The 22149-nt window shown below is 37.0% G+C and overlaps 2 protein-coding genes across 5 annotated transcripts in view; one reads left to right on the plus strand and one right to left on the minus strand.

Annotated features, from left to right (window-relative positions):
- The window catches only part of LOC128873917 (origin recognition complex subunit 3), a 112036-nt gene extending 97701 nt beyond the window's left edge, over positions 1-14335 (minus strand). Inside the window, exon 1 of the mRNA XM_054117926.1 lies at positions 14155-14335. The gene's annotated coding sequence lies outside the window, so the exon portion shown is untranslated. The remainder of the gene's footprint in view (positions 1-14154) is intronic.
- LOC128873916 (fasciclin-1) overlaps positions 1-22149 on the plus strand; it is a 452986-nt gene that overhangs the window by 403920 nt on the left and 26917 nt on the right. For all 4 annotated transcript variants that reach the window (XM_054117922.1, XM_054117924.1, XM_054117923.1 and 1 more), the window contains 2 exons: positions 13625-13839; positions 21987-22149. In XM_054117922.1, coding sequence (XP_053973897.1) covers positions 13625-13839; positions 21987-22149 — 378 coding nt within the window. The remainder of the gene's footprint in view (positions 1-13624; positions 13840-21986) is intronic.

Below are 22149 nucleotides of genomic sequence, written 5' to 3' on the forward strand. Positions count from 1 at the left end.
CAATAATAACGGAGTTATGACTTGAAACAATTGCGTGGACCACCCTGTATATCAGAGAATATTCGTTTGTACATTTTTCGTGGGAGTCAGCGTGCCTTAAACGTATTTAAAAGTGAATTTTTATGGTGAGACTTGGTAAGAACAAAAATTTTTCTACGAAAGAATCTCCTATTCGACTGAACCACGTATTTTACTGAGTTTGATATAAACTTATGAGTAATTTTCTTTTCATTTGTATCCGCCTAATAAAAATATTCAAGTTAATTGTCCCTTAGAACGTGGTAATAATGAAGTAGAACTATTACTACAATTTTTCCATGGAGCGCGAAAAACGTTTTTCACCGGACAAAAAGGAAATGAAAATCGCTTAATTGGGACGATGGATTCCATTGTACCGTCAGGCGAGGATAGGAGAATAATTCCCGCGTAATTTATAAATTCCAGGGAATTTATCCGTTTTTCAGCGGTATTGTTCGCAAATTTGCTGTTTATTTACACGAACGGTTACACGACAAATTTATCGGACTACACAGAAGCGTTTTGCAAATCGGACCTATGAAAAATCGCAATTTTGCCGCTGATAATAAACGGGCCGCGCGAAAAATACGAGTGAAAATATAATTCCCTTTGCGAAACATGCCAGTAAGTGAAATATTTCAAGCTTCCGCGATTTTTTAAACGCTAGGTATAAATTAAATAGAATTCGTTTCCGTTCTTTGAAAGGCATCGTTGTGAATAATGCGAGTGTAGTTGGGGAATTAAAATTGAACTGGAATTTTTCAAATTTACGTCCTTTAAGTCGGACAGGATTTAAAATTCATCGTTTTCATTAATATTTAGTCTGTATATACGATGTGATTCTACAAAACCGAGTTATATTATGCTTTCTATTATTATATTTTCTAAATGAATCACAGAACAAAACTCGTAAGCAAATGGTCTGTGTTGGATTTTCTCTTCTTAAAAGAGAAAGATTTTTCGTTTACAAAAACCATCGCTGCGCGTTTGGGTTTCTTTGCTAGACACAAGTCAAAAGGGTGTAGCTGTGTCCCATCTTGACTTGTTTAGACGAAGTATGGGACCGATAGGGTCTATAGTTACGTGACGAAATTCTTCGTTACTGACCTCGCTTTCATTCGAGCTGCTTCTTTCGTACAGAACAGACGTGCCGTTCCGACAGTGATGGGCAAAATCGTAATCGCAAATACGACTACGATTGTAATCGAATGTTTTCGAGTTGTAATTACGATTACGATTGTAATCGCATCTTTCCGAGTTGTGATTACGAATACGATTTCAATCGTAATCGCAAATTTTTCTGCGAACTTTTCTACGATAGCGACTGTATTTTAAGATTTACAGCCATAGAAATTCTTTACCTCAAAATCGACTTCAGATTCGTGTTCCTCGCTCCAAAAAACTTTGAAAACCATACATTCGTCGGAATGGAAAATGAAAAATTTTCAATTAAATTCGTGCCCATAGAGCAGAGCCTAGATAGGGTAACTTTTCTGAAATTTTTTATTTAGACGAAAGCATGGTTTTCTAAGTTTTTTAATGTGAGGAACACGAATCTGATGTCGGTTTTGAGATCAAGAATTTCTATGGCTATAAACCTTTAAAAATACGGTCGTAATCACAACTTGGAAAGATGCGATTACAATCATAATCGTAATCACAACTCGAAAAAATTAGATTACAATCGTATTCGTATTTGCGATTACGATTTTGCCCATCACGATCACTGCCTTCCGTGTGTTTCTAATAAAGTTTTTAAAGTCAATTTAAATATAAAAGTCTAGCTCATTTATTCCGCCGACTATATTTGCAATAGTCAGAAACAGGAAATAATATTGCCAAAGAAATATACGTGTCAATTTGGCCAAGTAAAAATAAATATGTCTCTCAAAAATGAATTAAACTTTAATCCAGCAAGAGAGTATAATAACTGTACCCTACTATTACACATAACAAAAAATGATACTACTGCACGTGGCTACTAAATAAGAGCTAAATACCTCTTTACTACACCAATATTCACCACCCTCGCCTACTCTAGTTCTCAGTGTCGCCGTCTATGGATGAAGCACGTTATTTTAACGAGGGAAACTACATTTTCGAGGTAACCAGAGCTAGTAACTCGTTTAATCCCCCCAATAATGTCTGAATTATCAGCTCACACGAAAATTCCTTAATCCAATTTCTTAATCGCGTTCGCTGAACGCTTACAGGCGTCACGAACCAATAATGAGAAAAATCTGAAACAATGTACACCCGTTCTCGGTACCATAATTAGTCCGTTAAACGTCTAATACCCGTCGCTGGCATGAAATTTCGCAGGTTTGATAACCGATAACCGACGTATCGAAAATGTCCACTCTGCTCGAAAATCCCGTTACTCCTGGTTAGAACAATTTGCTCATTGTTTACAGTAATTAATGTAGCAGTAATACATGCATCGCGGATGGTAAACGAAGGTGGGCAAAGTCAATATTGGGACGACCGTTCGGTACGGCATCGCTGCCAATAAATATTCCTGGTATTACCGGTCGATGTCGTTTAATAACGGGCAATTAGCGACTCGATATTAGTGTACCTGTACGGCTTTTATCATAACCCATTCGTAAATTAATTCATGCCTCACGGGAAGCTGCCATTTCGTAAAGGCTTTCTTATCAGATCGTTAATTAATCGATTGCAGAAGTCGATTCTAATTTCGAGGAACGGATTGGCGCGTTTTAGAGTGAAACTTCGATGGTGAAAATTACGATCGTTTAACACGTCGAGTGGGCCAGAAATTGATGACAGGAGTTTTATTTAAGAAACTAAAAAAATTAATTTAGTAAGTGAGGAGGTAATTAAAATTTTTAGATTACTGATGGAAGCAAGAAATAAAATAAGAATATAGTTTTATATTAAATGATATTTTATTTATCACTTAGAGGCTCAGAGAGGTAGTTGCGTTCACCATCGAGGTTGTCTCTCGACTAACTGACACCCTAACCGTCGAACTCAAGTTTTCGGCACGGGTGTTTATATTAGGTGAACTGGAAGATAATGTCGTTTTTGCAATTTTAAATATTTGTTTATCATCTCATCGGCTCATTGATTTTTATCAATCTGGCATTGAAAATTTTACACACCTGATGGCAAAAGGCTGCTGATAACGAAGGCGATTTCATAATTGATTAAAAATAGAAATTTATTAAAAATTTGTTTGAATTTAATGTAAAAGAAACAACATTACTTTCCAGTCTACCTAATATTAACAGACTTATCGTCCCCGCACTTCTAAGAACTAAAGAGCCGCGAGGACTTCAAAGAAGAAATGCCAGATTCATTTTTGTTATCGGACTAAATACAATATTTAGATCCAATTAATTCAACAAAAATAAATGTGAACTCGTGAATTTTGCGAGGTTAAAAAATTAAATACTACGATAAATGTTAACCCTTTGCACTCGAGAGGTGACTCTCAGTCACCACTAGGTTTTCTTTAGGTTTAATTTCTTTGCAACTCGAAGTGCAAATAAAATGATTGTCGTTGAAGCAAAGGTGACCTGACGATTCATCAAATCTCAAATTAGAGATCTCATTTTCGAAGTCAATAAGATCGTAGCATTCGTGGCAATAGAAGGCTAAGAAAGCATCTCGAGTTGCTGGTAGATACAAGGGTTAAGTTATCTAATCGTCGATAGTCTCGAGACAAAATTTTGGCTTTGTAGAAATTTTCACGAGTTTTAATCTGCCAGACAACGTGTTAAATAATTATTCTCCCCTTCTGTTCGTTTGAAAATGATACACAGTGGGTGTAGAAAGTATTCGTACACCGATCAATTTCCAAAAAAAAACTATGTAAAAGTGTAATTTATTATCTTATTTTTTATAAACAATGGCATTCTACATATTCTCGGAAATCTCTAGAATAGATAGAGTACAAAAAAGAATAGCTATTTATGTAAGTTGCGAAATTAACAAGAAAAAAACAATTAATTTTTAAAACTTGATTACACAAAAAAGGAATTTACATTAATTTCTAAGTTATATACTTCTATTATATATATTTATTATTACTATTATTGTACAAGACTTGAAGTAAAGGGATCTAATATTTTCTAGCTTAGTATTATATAGTATTATCTAGTATTAAATATACTTCCTTCGTGGGATTTCTTTTTGATGTTATAATTATTGTAACTTTTCTAAGCATTAAATTAACTAAATTATTAGTTATTCGAAGTGGGGTCTTTTTCCATTCCTCTATTAGAACCATTTTTAAAAGTACTTTACTGAAAATTTGATGTTTTCTAATTCGTACGGAGCAATAAACTAATGTGTTTACATTACAAACTCTACTGTAAATGGTTCGTCATAAGAATCGTACAAATACTTATTGCTTCTATACTTTTACCCACTTTTCGCATTTTTTTGTCAATTTCACAAATTATATTGACTAGTAAATGTTGTTTGGACTATATCTATCTTAGAGACTTCCGAGAATATGTAAAATATCATTGATTATAAAAAAAGGAGTTAATAAACTACAATTTCACACAAAAGTTTTTTGAGAAATTGATCGGTGTACGAATACATTCTACACCCCCTGTACGTCACCTGTAGAAAAATACAGACAACCCCATAAACATTCGTATCCTCTTTTAAAGAAACTTGTATAAATTAAATAACAGGTTTTATAGGTTCCCTTACAAATTTTTCATTGTAAATTTATACACACGTAAAGTTTGTACTTTGTACTGAAATATTTATTTGAGAACACCAAACCTATAATTTAATCTAGGCTCTTCGATAGATTCTCCAGACACAGAGGGCGCGAATATTTATTGTATCGACTGTAATACGGTAATTCAGTCCCTTTTGAACGAGCAATTTGGAGTATTTAAATTCCAATTCGAAATTGACAAGAGAAATAACTTTTCGATGAATCTCTAGAGGCCCTCGTGGTCGCAGACCCTAAAGTCCACGCTTTATTTCAATCCTGCGTGTAATTTCACTGGGAATAACAAAGGGTCGCTGTATCCAAACATTGATTGGCCAATTATTCGCATTATTGACACACTGTTCTATACACCTGGATTATTTTCGACGCGAGAATTTCGACCAGGTGAATGCCAACCTGTTGGGCAAGTCGGGGTGGCCACGAACGAAATCCATGGCGATCAGTTGAGTAATTTATCGGAGACAAATATATGGAAATCGAGTAAAGGGACCACTGAGACTGGGTTTGGGTAATTGTGAGGAGTTCGGGAGGAACATCCAGTTTTGGTTAATCGAAAAGGGACTTCCGGTACGCGACGACCGCGGACCCTTGCACTGAATCTGATGTCGAGGAATAATTGTTTCTGAAATTTGTTCGAATGATCGCTTTACTTAGAAATTATTGTAATTAAGAAAGTGAAGTAAGGAGAGCTAACGAATAATCATAATGTCAATGAATAAATCACTGCTTTACTTTGATTGTATTTATAATAGAAAATTACGTTGTTATCAATATTTTAATTAACTGTCAGCTTCGTTTATGATGGAAAGAGTGTAGACGATGGATGCAAATTTCATGCCACCCTTAACGGACGACGCGAAATTTGAAATTCAAAGTATTTTATGATAAACAGAATATAACCAGCACTGCTTCATTTTATTATTCTTTTTCCTGTCTATCGATTATTCAGTGACATTAAAATTGTAATTGTCCATTCGTTCAATTTAAACGTGTTCGTTTTATATTGGTAAATTCTTCTTCTCGAATTGCCTCTACATTACATGCAGTTATTCGGTCTTCTATTTTGGTTTTACCTTTGACGACCACGCCAATTACTTAAACAATTATTGCAATTTCCATTACGGCTATAATTTGAGAGTAGGTAAATTGATCGTGCAAAACGGGTCATATAATTACACATTTGATACGAATTTGAGGAATAATTACTCAACTGCAAATGCATATGAGTAATTCAGTCGAGAGAAATCCATGTAGCTAGTCTAAAGCTGGCAGTTGAAACATGTAAAGGTTTTGGATGTGCAAGTTTCTATCTACGTAAGTCAAACTCAAATGAAAATGATCGAGACATCACTGATGTGATAGTGAACCAAATTGTATAAATAATTTTCTGCAGAATTCGTATGTTCACGGACACAGAAAAATATTTGACACACATACCAAATATATTATTATTGATACATTATATATTTTTCCGTTCGTAATCATTAGATTGCGGATCTTTATGCATTTATAATATGTCAAAATATGCAAAATATATGGAAAATATATGCAAAATATATGCAAGATGTATGCAATGTATATGCTAAATATAAGTATAGGAAATGTATGTATGGATCTATAAAATAATTATATAATAACTACTTATTATTACTACATAATTATTTAATAACTATTTTTTATTGTTTTATTTATTATAATTTATAATAATCTTCTAGGGACATCTATCTTATTTATTCTGGCGGACCATTAAATAATCGGATATGCATTTATGCAAAAAATATGCAACATATGCTATATGCAAAATATGCAAAATAAAAAATATATTTTTGGAATTATGAAATCATGACATAAATTTCTGTCCAAGTCCCATTCGTCTACCTATTTTCTATAAAAATATGCATTTGCATAAAGATCCGTAGTCTAGTAATCATGTTCTTCAATGTCAGCTGTATGTCAGATACACACAAATGCTCCCTGATCGTTGAACCATCCTCGATACCAAACAAACTTAATTTGTCGAATAGAAAATTGTATTGATTGCATTTCGCAATTAGCTGGCACAGCGATCGAGGGGGGGGGGGGGGGGGGGAGTTGTCGTGAGCCAGAGATTCCGTAGGGTTGGGTATCTCGAGTCCAGAGCAACTACTATCGATTTTGACCTGTGAATGCAATTACGGGAAATCACCGATATAGCTAATTACTTCAATACCCACGGCTTCAATCACTGCACACGGCGATACGGTACGCTGCCTTTAATTATACGCCCCGGCCGTTAATAAATTAACATTCTACCGGGGCAAATAAAATTTAGCAAACTCGCGCGATAAAGGCCCGTTTCTCATTATGCGTTCAATCGACGCTTGACGGACGACTAATGATCAACAAAATATTTTACTGCAGATTGATTAATTCCAACGCGTTGTTTACATTCTTGCTGGCGCTTGTAGCTATCGAGACTTCAAAAAGTCAATCAATTTTTGTTTAAATCAGTTTATTTTCTATAACAGTAATTATTGTATGTACAGTGGGTGTAGAATGTATTCGTGCACCGATCAATTTCCTAAAAAACTTTTCTGTGAAATTGTAGCTTTCTTAATTTCTTTTTTTATAATCAATGATATTTTACATATTCTCGGAAGTCTCTAAGATAGACATAGTCAAAGTAACATGTATTAGTTAATATAATTTGTGAAATTAACAAAAAAAAATCCAAAAAGTGGGTATGGTGGCTTACGACGAACCATTTACAGTAGAGTTTGTAACGTAAACACATTAGTTTATTGCTCCGTACGAATTAGAAAACATCAAATTTCCAGTAAAGTACTTTTAAAAATGGCTCTAATCACTTCGAATAACTAATAATTTAGTTAATTTAATGCTTAAAAGAGTTGCAATAATTACAAAATCAAAGGAAATCCCACGAAGTATTTTTTTTTTTTTTTTTAAGTTTTAAGTCGCATTAACAACTCAGATCATGAGCAACTTTATACATTTACATTTAACATCATGTATAATTTTACATTGTGCTGCTTGATGGGACTACAGTGTGTTAATTTACATATGCAAGCTTATGTTAGCTATGATTTTACAATTTGTTATAGATTTTGGTTTCTTTTAGAAATACAATTAAGTTTTTGATATTGTCACGAGAATTCATTATTTCATTTATATTGTTTTGGATCTTGAGGTTAGCCCTAATTCTATTGAAATGCTGGCAGTTAAATAGGATGTGTTTCATGCTGAGGATTTCGTTGCATATTGTATATTTGAGTGCACTCTCTTTTAAGAACAAGTAGGTATGCGTAAAGGAAGTATTATATACTTGTAAATTAATGTAAATTTGTTTTTTTTTAATCAAGTTTTAAAAATGAAACAGTTGTGCGGATACTTATTGCTTCAATATTTCTTACGATTAATAATTTTTGTCTCGTTAATTTCGCAACTTACGTAAATAGCTATTCTTTTTTGGACTCTATCTATTCTAGAGATTTCCGAAAATATGTAGAATGCCATTGTTTATAAAAAATGAGATAATAAATTACACTTTTACATAGTTTCTTTGGAAATTGATCCGTGTACGAATACTTTCTACACCCACTGTATTCATTTGTGACTGTCTTTGTTTACTTCTTCAGAAGGTCATTCTGAACCAAAAAAAATGTAAAATTTCGAGAATGATCTGATGAATAATTTAACGTTAATAAATTTAATAAATTTGTGATTTCTCAAGTCACTCTACCGATATTACATCCCCTCATTGCTGATTAAAATATTCCACTTGGAAAATGTAGAATTAGTACCTATTAAATATTAATTTGACCCCTGCAAGGGATCACGCCTAGATTCAGGGGTTGAGTAAACCGATAAAGCAACGCTTTGCGTCGCCCTTTAATTGTTTTCCGAGTGGCTGGCGCCGTCCAGCCAAAATATGCGCAGTTTTTATGCCAGGTGTCGACCGATTTGCATTAAGCAACGCGGAGGCGCGCTTCGCCGCGAATTTATCGCGAGGATATGTTTTATGTCGCTTCTGTACTTTATGACGCGGTGCCTCAGCCCCAAATGAGACGATAAAACAACCGCGGAAGAGCAACACTAAAGTCTCGTAACGCCACATTCAGTTTCATACGAGATAACGCCGACGCTTCTCTTTTTCTCTGTCCCGAGACAGATATACGTTCGCAATTCATTCATCTAGCGTCGTACCGCGGACGTAACTCTTGTCACGTGCAGGAAGACCTCGATTATTGCGCGCGAGCTTCGAACCTTGCACGACAAGGACAAACGAAGGAATGATCATTAGAAATAAAGTTCGAGGCAGTGGTGGAGGCATACAAAGCTACTCACTGTTTTGATTGTCTCAGAAACCTCGATTGTTGCAGGGCTTCCAAGCGCAATTCCTTACAACAGTCGAGGTTCCACTGTTGTTCATCATTGAACCGTAGAATTTGAATGTGAGACAGAGTTTAGTTCTATGCAGTTCTCAAAGAGAGCGCTGTAGAGTCTAAATTCAACAGTGGTCGACAGGAGGCATTGTTTACACAGACTAATTTCAATATCGACCACTAGATGGCACAGATTATAGGCCTATGCCGCCATTTTACTTCTCATCTTTTGTTCTTACTAGAAAGGAAAGGAAAAGTAATTCCTGTTTCGTTCTAGGTCCACTAATAATCTCGCGAATAAAGAATTTCCACTATTTAATGCTTAGAATGTCATCTAATATTTCAATAGTTAAATAGATTCAAATCGATGGGGGCCCTTTAGTATCGCGAGAGGATATACAGTTTGCTGGAATTAGCATAGTCATCTCGACGGCAACTATACCCGAAGGAATAAGAGAAAATTGATCAACAGTTCCATTTCATGACCAATATCCATTACGTACAAGCGTTCGATTGCTCGAATCATTTTCATTGGCAAATACATCCTCGTCCTCCAGTCGATTTACCCTTCTGCCGATGATCATTGCTCTGTTGTTGATCCGATTCGGTAACTTTGCCATGATCATAATATAAAAGAAAACACCTGAATGGTTGGCGCGACTTAAGATGGAGAGAGATTGTACCGTGGGGAGCAAACAGAGCGGATTTTCTTTCAAATCCTCTTAGGGGTTGTAACGCGCTGGATTAAAATTCAAATTACTCGAATTATGCAAAATGCAATGAACGTTGTGGCACTGGAACATTGCAGAAATCCGTTACGAAACGATAACAGATGTTACATTATCTTTTCTTGATAAGCAGTAAGAAAAAATGTAGAAAATATAATAGAAATATCAAATTTGGAAACGGAACTAGAAGGCCTTTCGCGAAGCCTCGAAACAGTGTTTTGGATGAAATAAAAAATCTAAGCATCCTCTAAATAATAATAAACATAAGAAATTCTAAAGAGAGACACAAAACAGAGCAACGTCATTTGGTTATGTAATAAACATCACATCGACCGTGACACCAAAGAATCTAAACCATTCGTTCTTTCAACTTACTCGACTGGTTCAAAAAGAGCGAGATAAATTATTTTTTCCAATTGGATCTAATGGAAAATAACTACCTAATCGTTGAATTACTTCAGAGAAGCAGTTGCGTTAGCTCGGAGAGTACGTAACGCGATTAGACGGGGCAGAAGGACGCCAGGGAACGTGGAGAAACTACCAAAGAGAACAGATACGGTGGGGGAGTAAATGGAATGAAACGTAAAATGAAGAAAACGAACCGTGATCCGGTAGAATGAAAAGTAAAGGTAGTGATCTCTCCTAGGAAGAGGCTTATAGGAAAATTCTTTGCGCGGGGCGTGGATTTCCACGGAATTTATTAGATCTGCCCTTTGAAGCCCACCAGCCACGGGAAGACGCGTCTATCCGCGAACGCAGCTATCGCTGAAAATCAAAATTGTACCAAGGAACTGCGCGTGAGCAGAAAAATTCACGAGGAGAGGATCAACTGAAATTTAAGAAAACATTCTAGTCTAGACGGTTTTCAGATGACTTCATCAAAGTAGAATATAAGGAAAGCCATTCGACAAGTGTGATACAAATATTGAGTGATCTCCAATATTCTGCAAGATAGAGCATTTCGTAAATTACGATATTAATTTGGACTGTCCAAATTGAGTCATCCAAATTAACCAATTCAATTTTTGCTCGAGTTTACGTGAATTTTACTATTGTGTAAACTAGAATAAATGATATATTAATTGACCCTCTACTGCATGAATTTTAATTTAATTTTCCGAAGGAAGTTACTTCTTGATTATAAAAAAATATATATATATATACATGTCGAATTGAGGTACCTCCTTCTTTTCGAAGTCGGTTAAAAATGGAACCGTTTCCAGTCATCCAAATCAACCAATTCAATTTTTGTTCGAGTTTACGTGACTTCTACTATTGTCTAAACTAGAATAAATGGCATAAAAGTTGACCCTCTTAAATTTTTGTTTACAATAAAGACTGGACAAGTCTAAGAAAATCGAGACCAAAATGTTGCAGTTATCCAGTCGAGGTTTCTATTCTGTGTTTACATGTGGCTCGAGTCAATCATCGAACGTAGAAAAAGATAGAGAGTGAAAAAGAAAGAACTCCGAGGAAAAAAGCAGTCGGCAGAAGCGTATCAATCGGTCAAAGGAAAACCCTCCCCCTCTCCCTCCCCCCCGGCGGTGGGGATAGCTATCTTGCATTTATCCAGTGAATACTGTCTTGCACTTATCCAGTATTTACTGTATTAGGTAGACTGGAAAGTAATGTTGTTTCTTTTACATTAAATTCAAACAAATTTTTAATAAATTTCTATTTTTAATCAATTATGAAATCGCCTTCGTTATCAGCAGCCTTTTGCCATCAGGTGTGTAAAATTTTCAATGCCAGATTGATAAAAATCAATGAGCCGATGAGATGATAAACAAATATTTAAAATTGCAAAAACAACATTACTTCCCAGTACACCTAATACTTCTTAAACAAAAGTATTTCTTGGTTATCAAAATCGAACAAGTTACATAAAAATATACTTTGTATTCCTTGATGGAACCCATCTCCTGAAATCTACCCTAACACCTTACACAAAAACCATGTACGATTTATGTTAATCCAACAAGCTTCGTAAACAACGAAAGGCAAGCCAGGATACTCTACGGAGTGAATCCTTTCTGAAAATTATAACATCCCTCCTTTCCGTGCTGGCTGAAGTACGCGTAGAGATGCACACATAACGAAGAAAACTTATTGCTAACTGTTTAACGACGTTCCCTCCAACTCCTACCCCTCACAATCTCTTCTTTCAGCTTTATGCGAAAGTTTCGAGTAGGGGTACGCACATAACTTTTAACTTCTCCTCTCGCCTTCCGTCGTAACTCGCAGTTAGATATGTACGAGTGTCTTGTTTGCACGAGGCTGACTTTCAACTGTTCTTCGAATAAAATCGCAACGTCGGCTGTCTCGTTAATTACAAACTGCGCAGCGAGTTCTGGTTTTCTCTCTGCGATCCTACTTACAGGAAAAATGGCCCAACGAATCGATAACACGATCTTTTGCACGATAAATTGCGACTAAACAGTGGTAGAAAAAGATGGTTGATATTTTGGGAGTAAATTTTCAATCTAGTTTTCGTATCTACTTTTTATTCTGATTGTTCATTGCTTCGGTATTAAGGGGGGAGTCTGGTCCAGCTAATGTATAAATGTAATAATGTAATGTAATAATGTATTAGGTTGTCCCAAAAGTTTCTTTCGCTTTATTAAGAAGTAATACATGCACAATAGTTTATGTTTTATGTTACATTACTGAATTGTGCACGATTCATTTTGCTCCATCACTGTTACAACATGAATATCTATGAAATTAGATTGTCTATTTATATAAATACGACCACATAAAATAATTGAGTGCAACTCGCGAAAGAAACTTTCGGGACAACCTAATATTTTTCTAATGCATACAATTTCCAGATATAATTAATTTTTGTTATTGAAACTTTTTTTACATATAAGGGGACGTTCAAAGCAGAAAATTTGACAGTGTAGATTTAATTTGAATGTATACATATGTATATAGATATAGTAGTCGCAAGGAAAGGATTCGGTCAAAACGGTGGAACGCATAGCTCATTGAATTTTTATCCGATTCACTTGATTCAACGCTTAAATTGAAGATAATTAAGTTTATATACGACTCTTAATGAATTATTAGTATAGCATAAAGTTATTGCAAAATAACGGCCGACATGTATCGTTCATTTTCATGTTTTTTGCCGCCATTTTTGCAATTAACAATTTTTTTTTTTTGCAAATTGAGGTTCATACGCATTTTACGTACCTACTAAAGAAAGATGTTTTCATTCAGATGTTTTCCCAGGGCTCCACGCATCCCACCGTTTTGACCGAATCCTTTCCTTGCGACTACTATATCTATTGCATGTATACATTCAAATTAAATCTACACTGTCAAATTTTCTTCTTTGAACGTCCTTTTACGTGTAAAAAAAGTTTCAATAACAAAAATTAATGATATCTGGAAATTATATGCATTAGAAAAATACATTAGCTGGACCAGACTCCCCCCTTAAAAGTGATTGCAGTATTCAAACTTGCTTGACATTTATTCGTTAAATTCCTACAAGCTCTTAACGAATGAAAGCGCGAATCTTTCTCTCTCAAAATCTCGAACCCTCCTTTTCCACCGAATTTCCAAAGAGACCAATTAAAAAGTAATTCAGTCCCTGTTTGATTCATAATTTAACACGAAGTGGCGTATTATTCGAAGAACCCCTATCGCCTATCCTCTCTCTGTGTACATCCTGTCGCTGTTCGGTGTACAAACACGAGTGGCACGCTTCCCAGGCGTGTCGCGCGCCCTCGTTAACGTCTCCTTCATGGTTTATCGGTTTTTTATAGGTGCCCACGGCGGCGGACCGGAAGAGACTCTACTTCAACGTAGTTCAAGGGCCCAGCGGAAACCAGACAGTGACCGTCGAAGGCGGGGGCGTGAACGCGACCGTGGTCACAGCGAATATTGCCGCCACGAATGGAATCATTCACATCATCGACAGGGTCCTGGGTGTTCCTTACACGACTGTGTTGGAGAAGCTTAAGACCGATCCCATGCTCAAGTGAGTAGATCAATTTTGTCATGGTCGATAAATTAAATTACTGAGGGATTATTGCTGATGTAATAAATAACTACGAATGCTGAATAAGTAAATTAACCCCCTACTCTGTGATTAAAGTAAAGTCTCTTGTCCACGTTTGTACGACATGTCTGACTTGTGCTTTTCATGACGGAATTCCTTATCCTTATTCCTTATGCACACGTTGTTATAAAGGGTTAAGAATGGTGTGTATATCAATGACGCACAGTTGTAGGGCTACGTTTGTTTTGAACGCGACAATCGAGTATTTTAAGTTGGACATATGAAAATACTCACGTACGTGATGAGAAGACCTCTAACCCAAGTATGTAGTGCCACAGAGATAGCCGAAACGATAGCTGGTGGTTCAAGGAGTCCGCAGAAGTTGTTTCGTCACCAGAAAGTTTAACTGTCGCTCCATTTGTCGTTTCTTGGAGCAGAGTCCTCTGTGTCTCCCAAACAGCGAGTATTATTCAAACTGAAACATAAAGACAACTATCATTAGCGAAAGGTATGGTAATATTTGAAGAATTGAGTGCTCTATTTATTTTTGTGGAGGATTCGTTTTCTATTATAGAGGATGATAATAATATAGCTCTACACACCCTGTACGTACCTGATCAGAAGACGTTTAACCCAAGCACGTAGCATCACGCGGATAGTTGAAATGATAACTGATTGCTCAAAGTAGACCACAGAAGTCATACCCCCACCACAAAGTTTAACTGTCCTCTGTGTCTCCCAAACAGCGAGTATTATTCAAACTGAAACGCAAAAACAACCACCGTTAGAGGAAGGGATGTGTATATTCTGAGAAGTAAACGCTCGACTTGTTTTTATGAAGGAATCGCTTTCTATTGTAGAGGGTGATCATAATATAACTGTGTGCAGCCAAGTACCAGTTTTTTCACTGGCGAATAGGTACCATTATTGTCTAATACCCCGAAAGAAGTATGCTTCGCCAGCCTGGCTCGATACCTTTTACTCTGTTCCAAATTTAATTAAAATAACGCAACAAATCTCCATTCCAATTACCGTGAACGTGCTCCGCTCGACGGAGGAACTATAAACAGGGAATCTTACGCTGGGAATTGGATGGTTCCACGAGCCACGCGTCGAACACTATTGTCCTCGATTCCTATTGATACTGCCGTCCCTTTGTTCAACTTAATGGTCCACAATTCAAGGGACTCGGAAAGAGAAAATAAACCCGCTAGTTAAAGAGACTAAACAGTTTCTTTTCGTTAACTTCGAGCCACGGTTGAAATAGCTCTGTTCAACGTGCACTCCGATTGCTGACGTTGCTGACTTTATTCACGATAGAAACGTGACTTTTCAGTCTAGTACAAAATTTATTTCGAAAGCTTTAAGGTCCATTTACACACATCCGTAACGTGTCAGTCCGGATCCGTTCAGTTCCGTAATTTTAATATTCTCCTGTTGTTTTTAAATGGACATGTTCACTAGAGATGGCGTGAACTGCAATTTTTGAATCACTCGTGATTCAATCACGTTCATTCTCAATCACGATGATTTTTCACAGTGATTCGTCATTTTTCGTGATCGCTTCTGATTGATACAGAACATTCTTTTCACGAATTATGTTGGTCTTAGGTTATATATGTATTATAATATGGTCTAAAAGCAATGTTAATATAATTTTAATACAATTTAAATTTGACTAATTTGTAGTTTCTTGAATTTCCGCTAAGGGGAGACAGTGATACACTAACGATAATAATTAACATGAACCGCTTCTGAAACGTCATTTTTCGGATCACGGTCGTGATCGAAGTTTAATCACGACTGCGACCGTGATTGTGTCATCACCGTGAAAAATCATTGTTAGTGATTTTTCACGCCATCCCTAATGTTCACACACGTCCGACACCGCTCCGTGACCGACATGATCCGTATCCGTTTAGTGAAATTTGTATTGAGTTTCAACGGTATTTTTGTGTCACGGACAGCTTACGACACACAGTGGAGTATTTGGCCCGAAAAGCCAGCAAAAAGTAGATTTCTAAATTTTGTCTAAGCTGTCAAATTATGATTGTCCAATATTGTTAAATGCACCCTCTGGAATTCCCAGCTCCTCGAAAACCTGCAAAAAAAACAATAGAAAATAAAATAAAACATTATTTCCGAAAAATATGTCAATTTCTATTACTTACCTCAAACAAACTACTAATCGTTCCCTCGGAGTTATAGCCTTTCTCCAGCGAGTGTCTTGCATTTTTTAATATATTTCTATTTTGTCTAATAATATATTAAAGCAACTTTCAGACATCTTGAAATAATCAAAAAACTTCCTTTCATCTTCAATCAATTCTTTGTATAAAGTTACGAATTCTCCTTCACTTTTTCTTTTTTTACAAATTTCATGGACCTACTTCCGTTTCTTCGTCTTATTTTCTTCCATTTCGTCATCTAAACTTATAGCAATCATTGCTAATTCATTATTCGTAAAATTCGCCATCTCGGGAAACACTGATCAAACGTCACGAATGTTACCCATACGGTACGGATACGGCACTGACACGTTACGGATATTTAGAAACGTTACGGATGTTACTGATACGGTACGGATACGGAACTGACACGTTACGGATATGTGTAAATGGACCTTTATTCTTCCTCAGAAAAACAAAAAAGGAAGAGCATAATAGGATCGGTAGTTTCGGAGATAAAAATAAAGGCCCCGATCGTGGTAAACTTCCTGTGCTTTATCAGCAAATTCACTCTGTGGTTTAACAAATTCGTAATTAAAAAAATGATCGATCGCAGAGCCTCAAACGCACAGCACGATCCATCGCCAACTACAGTGAGTAACTTTAATATTCGGACACTATGAGATTTCTACGTTATCACATCATAACTTCGTTTCTAACAAAACAAGCAAAAAACATAATCGAGTATTACATTAACATATATGTTTAGTAAACAATAGTATAAGTTTCATTTACATAACTTACTGTAGTTGTTAAATAACACGATTTAAACAAAACATTGTCTGATTTTCGCGTTACTTTAATATTCGGTCACTTTTAGAAACTATTTATTTTGAGTCTAATTATTATAATAATATGTGTTTTAATATCTTGTTGGGTAACCATTCTGTTGTATCACTTTTATTTAAACGTTGTGGCATATTGCTAATGATTTTTTTTAAAATATTCAATAGTTATTTTGTCCTATTCTTCTTTTAACCGATGTTTCAACATTTCTTTTGAAGATATTGTTGTTGTCCTGGTACGTCGCTCTAGTCCATTCCACACATTTTCGATAGGATTGGGGTCAGGTGATTGGGGTGGTGGTTGTAAAATTTTTGAACAATTGTACAATAAATATTCTTGCACGATGCACGCAATTATAAGGCACGCCTTATGTTTCGGGTCATTGTACTGGTAAAACTTAAATGTGTTTAAAATTCCCATTTGTGTAGCACTTTTGTGTAAATTATTTTTTAATATGTTCAAATACACATTTTTTCCCAGAATATTGTCAATAAAAATTAATTCACCCAACCCAAATGTGGATATACAGCCCGAGACAAGCACACTGCCTCCTCCATCCTTTACAGTCGGCCTTAGATTTTTAAATTTAAATTCTTCATTTTTCTTACGCCACACCATCCTTCGTCCATCTGATCCAAAAATGTTAAATTTACTTTCCTCGATAAAAATTACCTCGTTCCACCATATTTCTTCCTTGAAAACAAATTCTTTAGCAAAATTGAATCTCTTCTTTCGATTCTGTTCATTCACATACGGTTTCTCCTAGTTATTCTTCCATTCTAACCACTATCTTTTAAGGCTCTGTGGATTGTTTGGGGATATACCCTCTTCCCAGTCTCGTTTAAGAGCTCTGTTTCTAATTTTGGTGCACTGAGTGAAGGGTCCTTCTTTATTTTTCTTATTAGTTTCCTCTTATCACCAGTGCATCCAACTTCTTCGGTTGACCCTTTTGGGGTATAGAGTCTATACGATCCTCGCATTTGAACCGTTTGATGATACCTGCCACTGTACTTTTACTCATGTTGAGTATGGCAACAATTTGTCTACATGATTTCCCCTTTGCATTGTGAAAAATCACAAGTTGTCATATATTATACGTGGTATTGCTTTTGCGTGCAATTACACACGTGCACGTAACGATTATCGAAGAGTAACTGATGAAATAAGGCTTGATAGTATCATCCGAACAGTCGACTGTGTTTGTAAGCAAACACTCCGTCTAAACTCGAAGTAACGCTGCGTAAACACTCAGAAAAGGTGCTACACTACCAAGTGTCCGAATATTAAAGTAACGCGAAAATCAGACAATGTTTTGTTTAAATCGTATTATTTAACAACTACAGTAAGTTATGTAAATAAAACTCATACTATTGTTTACTACACATATACGTTAATATAATACTTGATTATAAAAAGTAACAAAGTAAAAATCTCATAGTGCCCGGATATTAACGTTACTCATTGTATTTACAACGACACAACCCCGTCACGCTAAACACTCTGTAGATTTCCCTTTCGCTAGATTACCTTCGCGTTACACGCTCGAACCGTGCGTGTACCCCGGCAGGAGACGCGTCGCGATTTAATTCACCCTCTCGTTATTTCAATTACCGACGCATCGATAATGGAAAATCCCATTAAACGGTGTTCCAATAAACGGCAAATAAACCTTCGGCGACGATAAAATCCAGTTAAATAACGCACGCGTGACCGCGCGTTTGCGCGAGCCTCGATTGCCAGGCTCGTAGCTCGTCTAAATCGTTGAAAAATTCGCAACGGGAGAACGCAAACGAAACAACATAGGTATTTCCAAAAAAGAATCACGATGATTGATCAGGGATTTCGATCTGGTAGAAACCACAGGACAATCCACGTTTATCGATGGCCAATATGTTACTGGGAACGAGGCTACGTTGCTGGCGTCAGTTGGCCCATCTTGTTACCGCGGATTGGGGATCATTGCACGAGAGGCTAGGAAACAGTCGGTTATGTCCTGGCTTTAATGCCATTAGCTCCTTTATACGATAGGTATCGTTACCCGATGCACTGGATGGATGGTGGTGTCAGCATTCCATCACCCCACACCATGATATATCCGGAGTAGGACCCATCCATTCCAGTATCTCTCCAACCCGTATAGGCGATACGTCACACACGCACGTTCCCGAATGCCCAGGAATCCCCGCTATCATCGATTCGTTTGCCTCTGCGTTCTACCCTTTTACCGCAAATCCCAGAACCTTGGCGAGAGGACCAACAAAACGAATCATGCCACTCGAGAGAGCTAGCAAGCGGAAGGCACGTCGCTCGACTCTCGTGTTAGCTGTTAGGTATTTGGCAGCAGTCCCTGGTAATCACTCCCGCGCATACAGATTTCAAACGCGTCCGGTTTTCCTTCAAATTCTCGGACAATATTGATATAACGCTTTGACGTACGTCAGAAATGGATCTAAAAGGCTCTGTGAGCTTCTTCGAGATCCTTTATCCGTACGTTTATGAAAAGTTTGAAAACATTGCCAAGGATGGGAGGAGTCGTAGACTTCAGAGACAAAACTGATCTTGGGCCACGTTTGGGTCAACGAATTCTACAAAAATGACCATTACAGGTGTTAGAGAAAGTACATGTATCTAGTCCATCTTCTTATTTTGTTTGTTTTGGGCGTGACTAAAGCGCAATCTGTCCCTCTATCTTCGGAAACATCCTGGTAGGTACGGAGACATAGGCCCGTATTCACAGTCGCGACTTAAGCATTGTCTTAAAAAGTTCTTGACTAAGATCGCCTTATTGGAATAAGCACTGCTTGAGTCGCTATGTATTCATAGTCAGCAAATAAGTTCGACTTAATTAAGGAACTGATGCTTAAGGTTTGCTTAGTCGAGCAAATGCTTAAGCAATGGTTGTTTGACGTTCGGGTATTTCCGTCAATTTTCTATTGTAACAACCAATTAAAATGATTCTTGAAAATGCAGCATTATTTATGTATCTTATTCGTGTCCATCCTGAATCGAACATTTGTCCTGGTGGCTCCCGTCGACGGAATTATTCGTACTTATAAACTGTACGTTATTTTCGTTCTTCTTTTCACACGCGTGTTTAAGTCATAATATACTGTCGACTCAAAAACGTAACCTCAATTAAGCGAAATAAGAACACGTTTTCAATGAACAAGGCGAACTTATTCGACTATGAATTCCTAAGGACTTAAGACTTTCTTAAGAATCGACTGTGAATCTGGAGTAGACAGCAATTGTTTTCATAAGGAAATGCTTAAGTCGATGCTTAAGGCGTTACTTATTCAGCGACTGTGAATCCGGCGAACACCTTAAGCATATGCTAAAGGCCAGCTTAGAAATAAGTTGCGACTGTGAATACCGCCCATAGTGTGCCCACTTTAATTTTTCCTTTGTTTCTTTGTTATTTCTTAACGGTCATTTAGTCGTTAACAGTCGTTAGCTGGTCGCCATACGAACCAAACGCTATGCTGCGGTACGCACAATGAAATATGGGTTAGTGTTGCGGACTTTTATATTATACTATTTCCATTTCCATTTTCATTTCTTAATTAAAGTTATATTAAACTGTTGGATCCTTCGGGCCCTTGGCGACTCGAAGTCTAAGACCCCGACGGTAAAAAATAAACCAACACCGGAAAAGGTCTCTTGGAGTTAGTTTATGACCTGAAAGAGAAAGTCAGCAGACCTTTTTCTGAGACAAGAGGGCACCGATAGTTTTCGTTGCATTTTTCCACTGACGTCGAAATACTCAGTTCGATCATAGTCTTCTTGAAAGCAACATCGCAACTCCTAACTCTCTGGTCGAAATAAAGAGTGTCTTATATTGGGTTGTCAGAAAAGTCGTGACGCATTTCTGCAACAGGTGGCACTAATTTACTTTTGGCAGTACTAGAGTCAGTTGCAACCACGTGATTGGTGTCATTTGACAACTAAGAACTCTAGCTTCGTACTAAACAAAAGACTGATCGATTTGGTTGAATTTGGAAAATTTTATGGTAAATTGAAAATGGAAGATCAAACTGTGCATTTTCGCCATATTCTATTGTTTTACTTTCATAAAGGGAAGAACGCAAGTCAAGCTTGCGAAAAGTTGCGTAAAGTTTACGGTGACAATGCTTTACAAGAACGTCAGTGTCAACGAAGGTTCACGAAATTCCGTGCCGGTGATTTTAATCTCAGCGATGCTCCTCGGTCAGGGAGACCCATCGCGGTTGATGATGACAAAATCAAAGCAATAATTAAAAAATTACTGGAGCTTGGATAGGATGTGTTACCACACCCGCCATACTCGCCAGATCTTGCGGCATCGGACTTCCATTTCTTTCGCGCTCTTCAAGCTTCTTTGCGTGATATAACGTTCGATTCCGATGAGGCTGTTAATCAGCACCTTAGTCAGTTTTTCGCCGATAAAGACAGGTCCTTCTATAAACGAGGAATTATGAAACTCACTGAACGGTGGCGAAAGGTTATCGAACAAAACGAGCTATATATTGTTGCGGCGGCGTGAAGATACTATGACGATGTGAAGTGCGTTCTGAAGAGCGAGCGGAAGCGGATCGTCAGGATATTCCGGTTTCCAAGAGAACCGGCAACTTTTGAATGGGCAGAACATCGCCAGACTTGCTTTCGAACGGACGTGTTTACTAATCGAGCTGTTGTAGTTAATAAACGTTTTGTGTTCTTGTTTCTTTTATAAAAGACGTGTTAATTATTTAAAATGACTACTCCTCGATTAGGCACCACCCCCTGGCGCAACAATATCATTGATTGATCTTTGTCCTTTATATAAATAAATAACATTTGAAAAATCAAGAAAAAATACTTCATGACTTTCTCGACAACCCAATAAAAGAGAATAACTGAGTGATAATTATTTTCTAACCCCAATAACCAATATAAACAATCATAACACTGTGGCGTGTTATTTAAAAGATCCACATCAACCTAACAACAGGTTGATAGACTACTGCCACCAGCAGACTCTTCCCTGTGAATTTTAGACTGCAGTGTATTAGACGTGATCGTCAGCTAATCCCTCCTACGGGACTCGTAGTTGTCCAGTGACATTGACGAATTCCTTATTCGACCCTTTTCCAGCACCACTTACTTGCTCGGCCAACGACAAGGGTTCAACAACATGCTCAACGACACGACGAAGCGTTTCACTTACTTCGCCCCGCGCGATACCGCCTGGTACATGGCGAAGATCAGCTTCCCGTCTACCTACAAGAAGCTCTTCATGTCTGAATTCAGTTATCAC

This window comes from Hylaeus volcanicus, chromosome 3 (genome assembly GCF_026283585.1).
Source record: "Hylaeus volcanicus isolate JK05 chromosome 3, UHH_iyHylVolc1.0_haploid, whole genome shotgun sequence".
NCBI classification, from domain to species: Eukaryota; Metazoa; Arthropoda; class Insecta; order Hymenoptera; family Colletidae; genus Hylaeus; species Hylaeus volcanicus.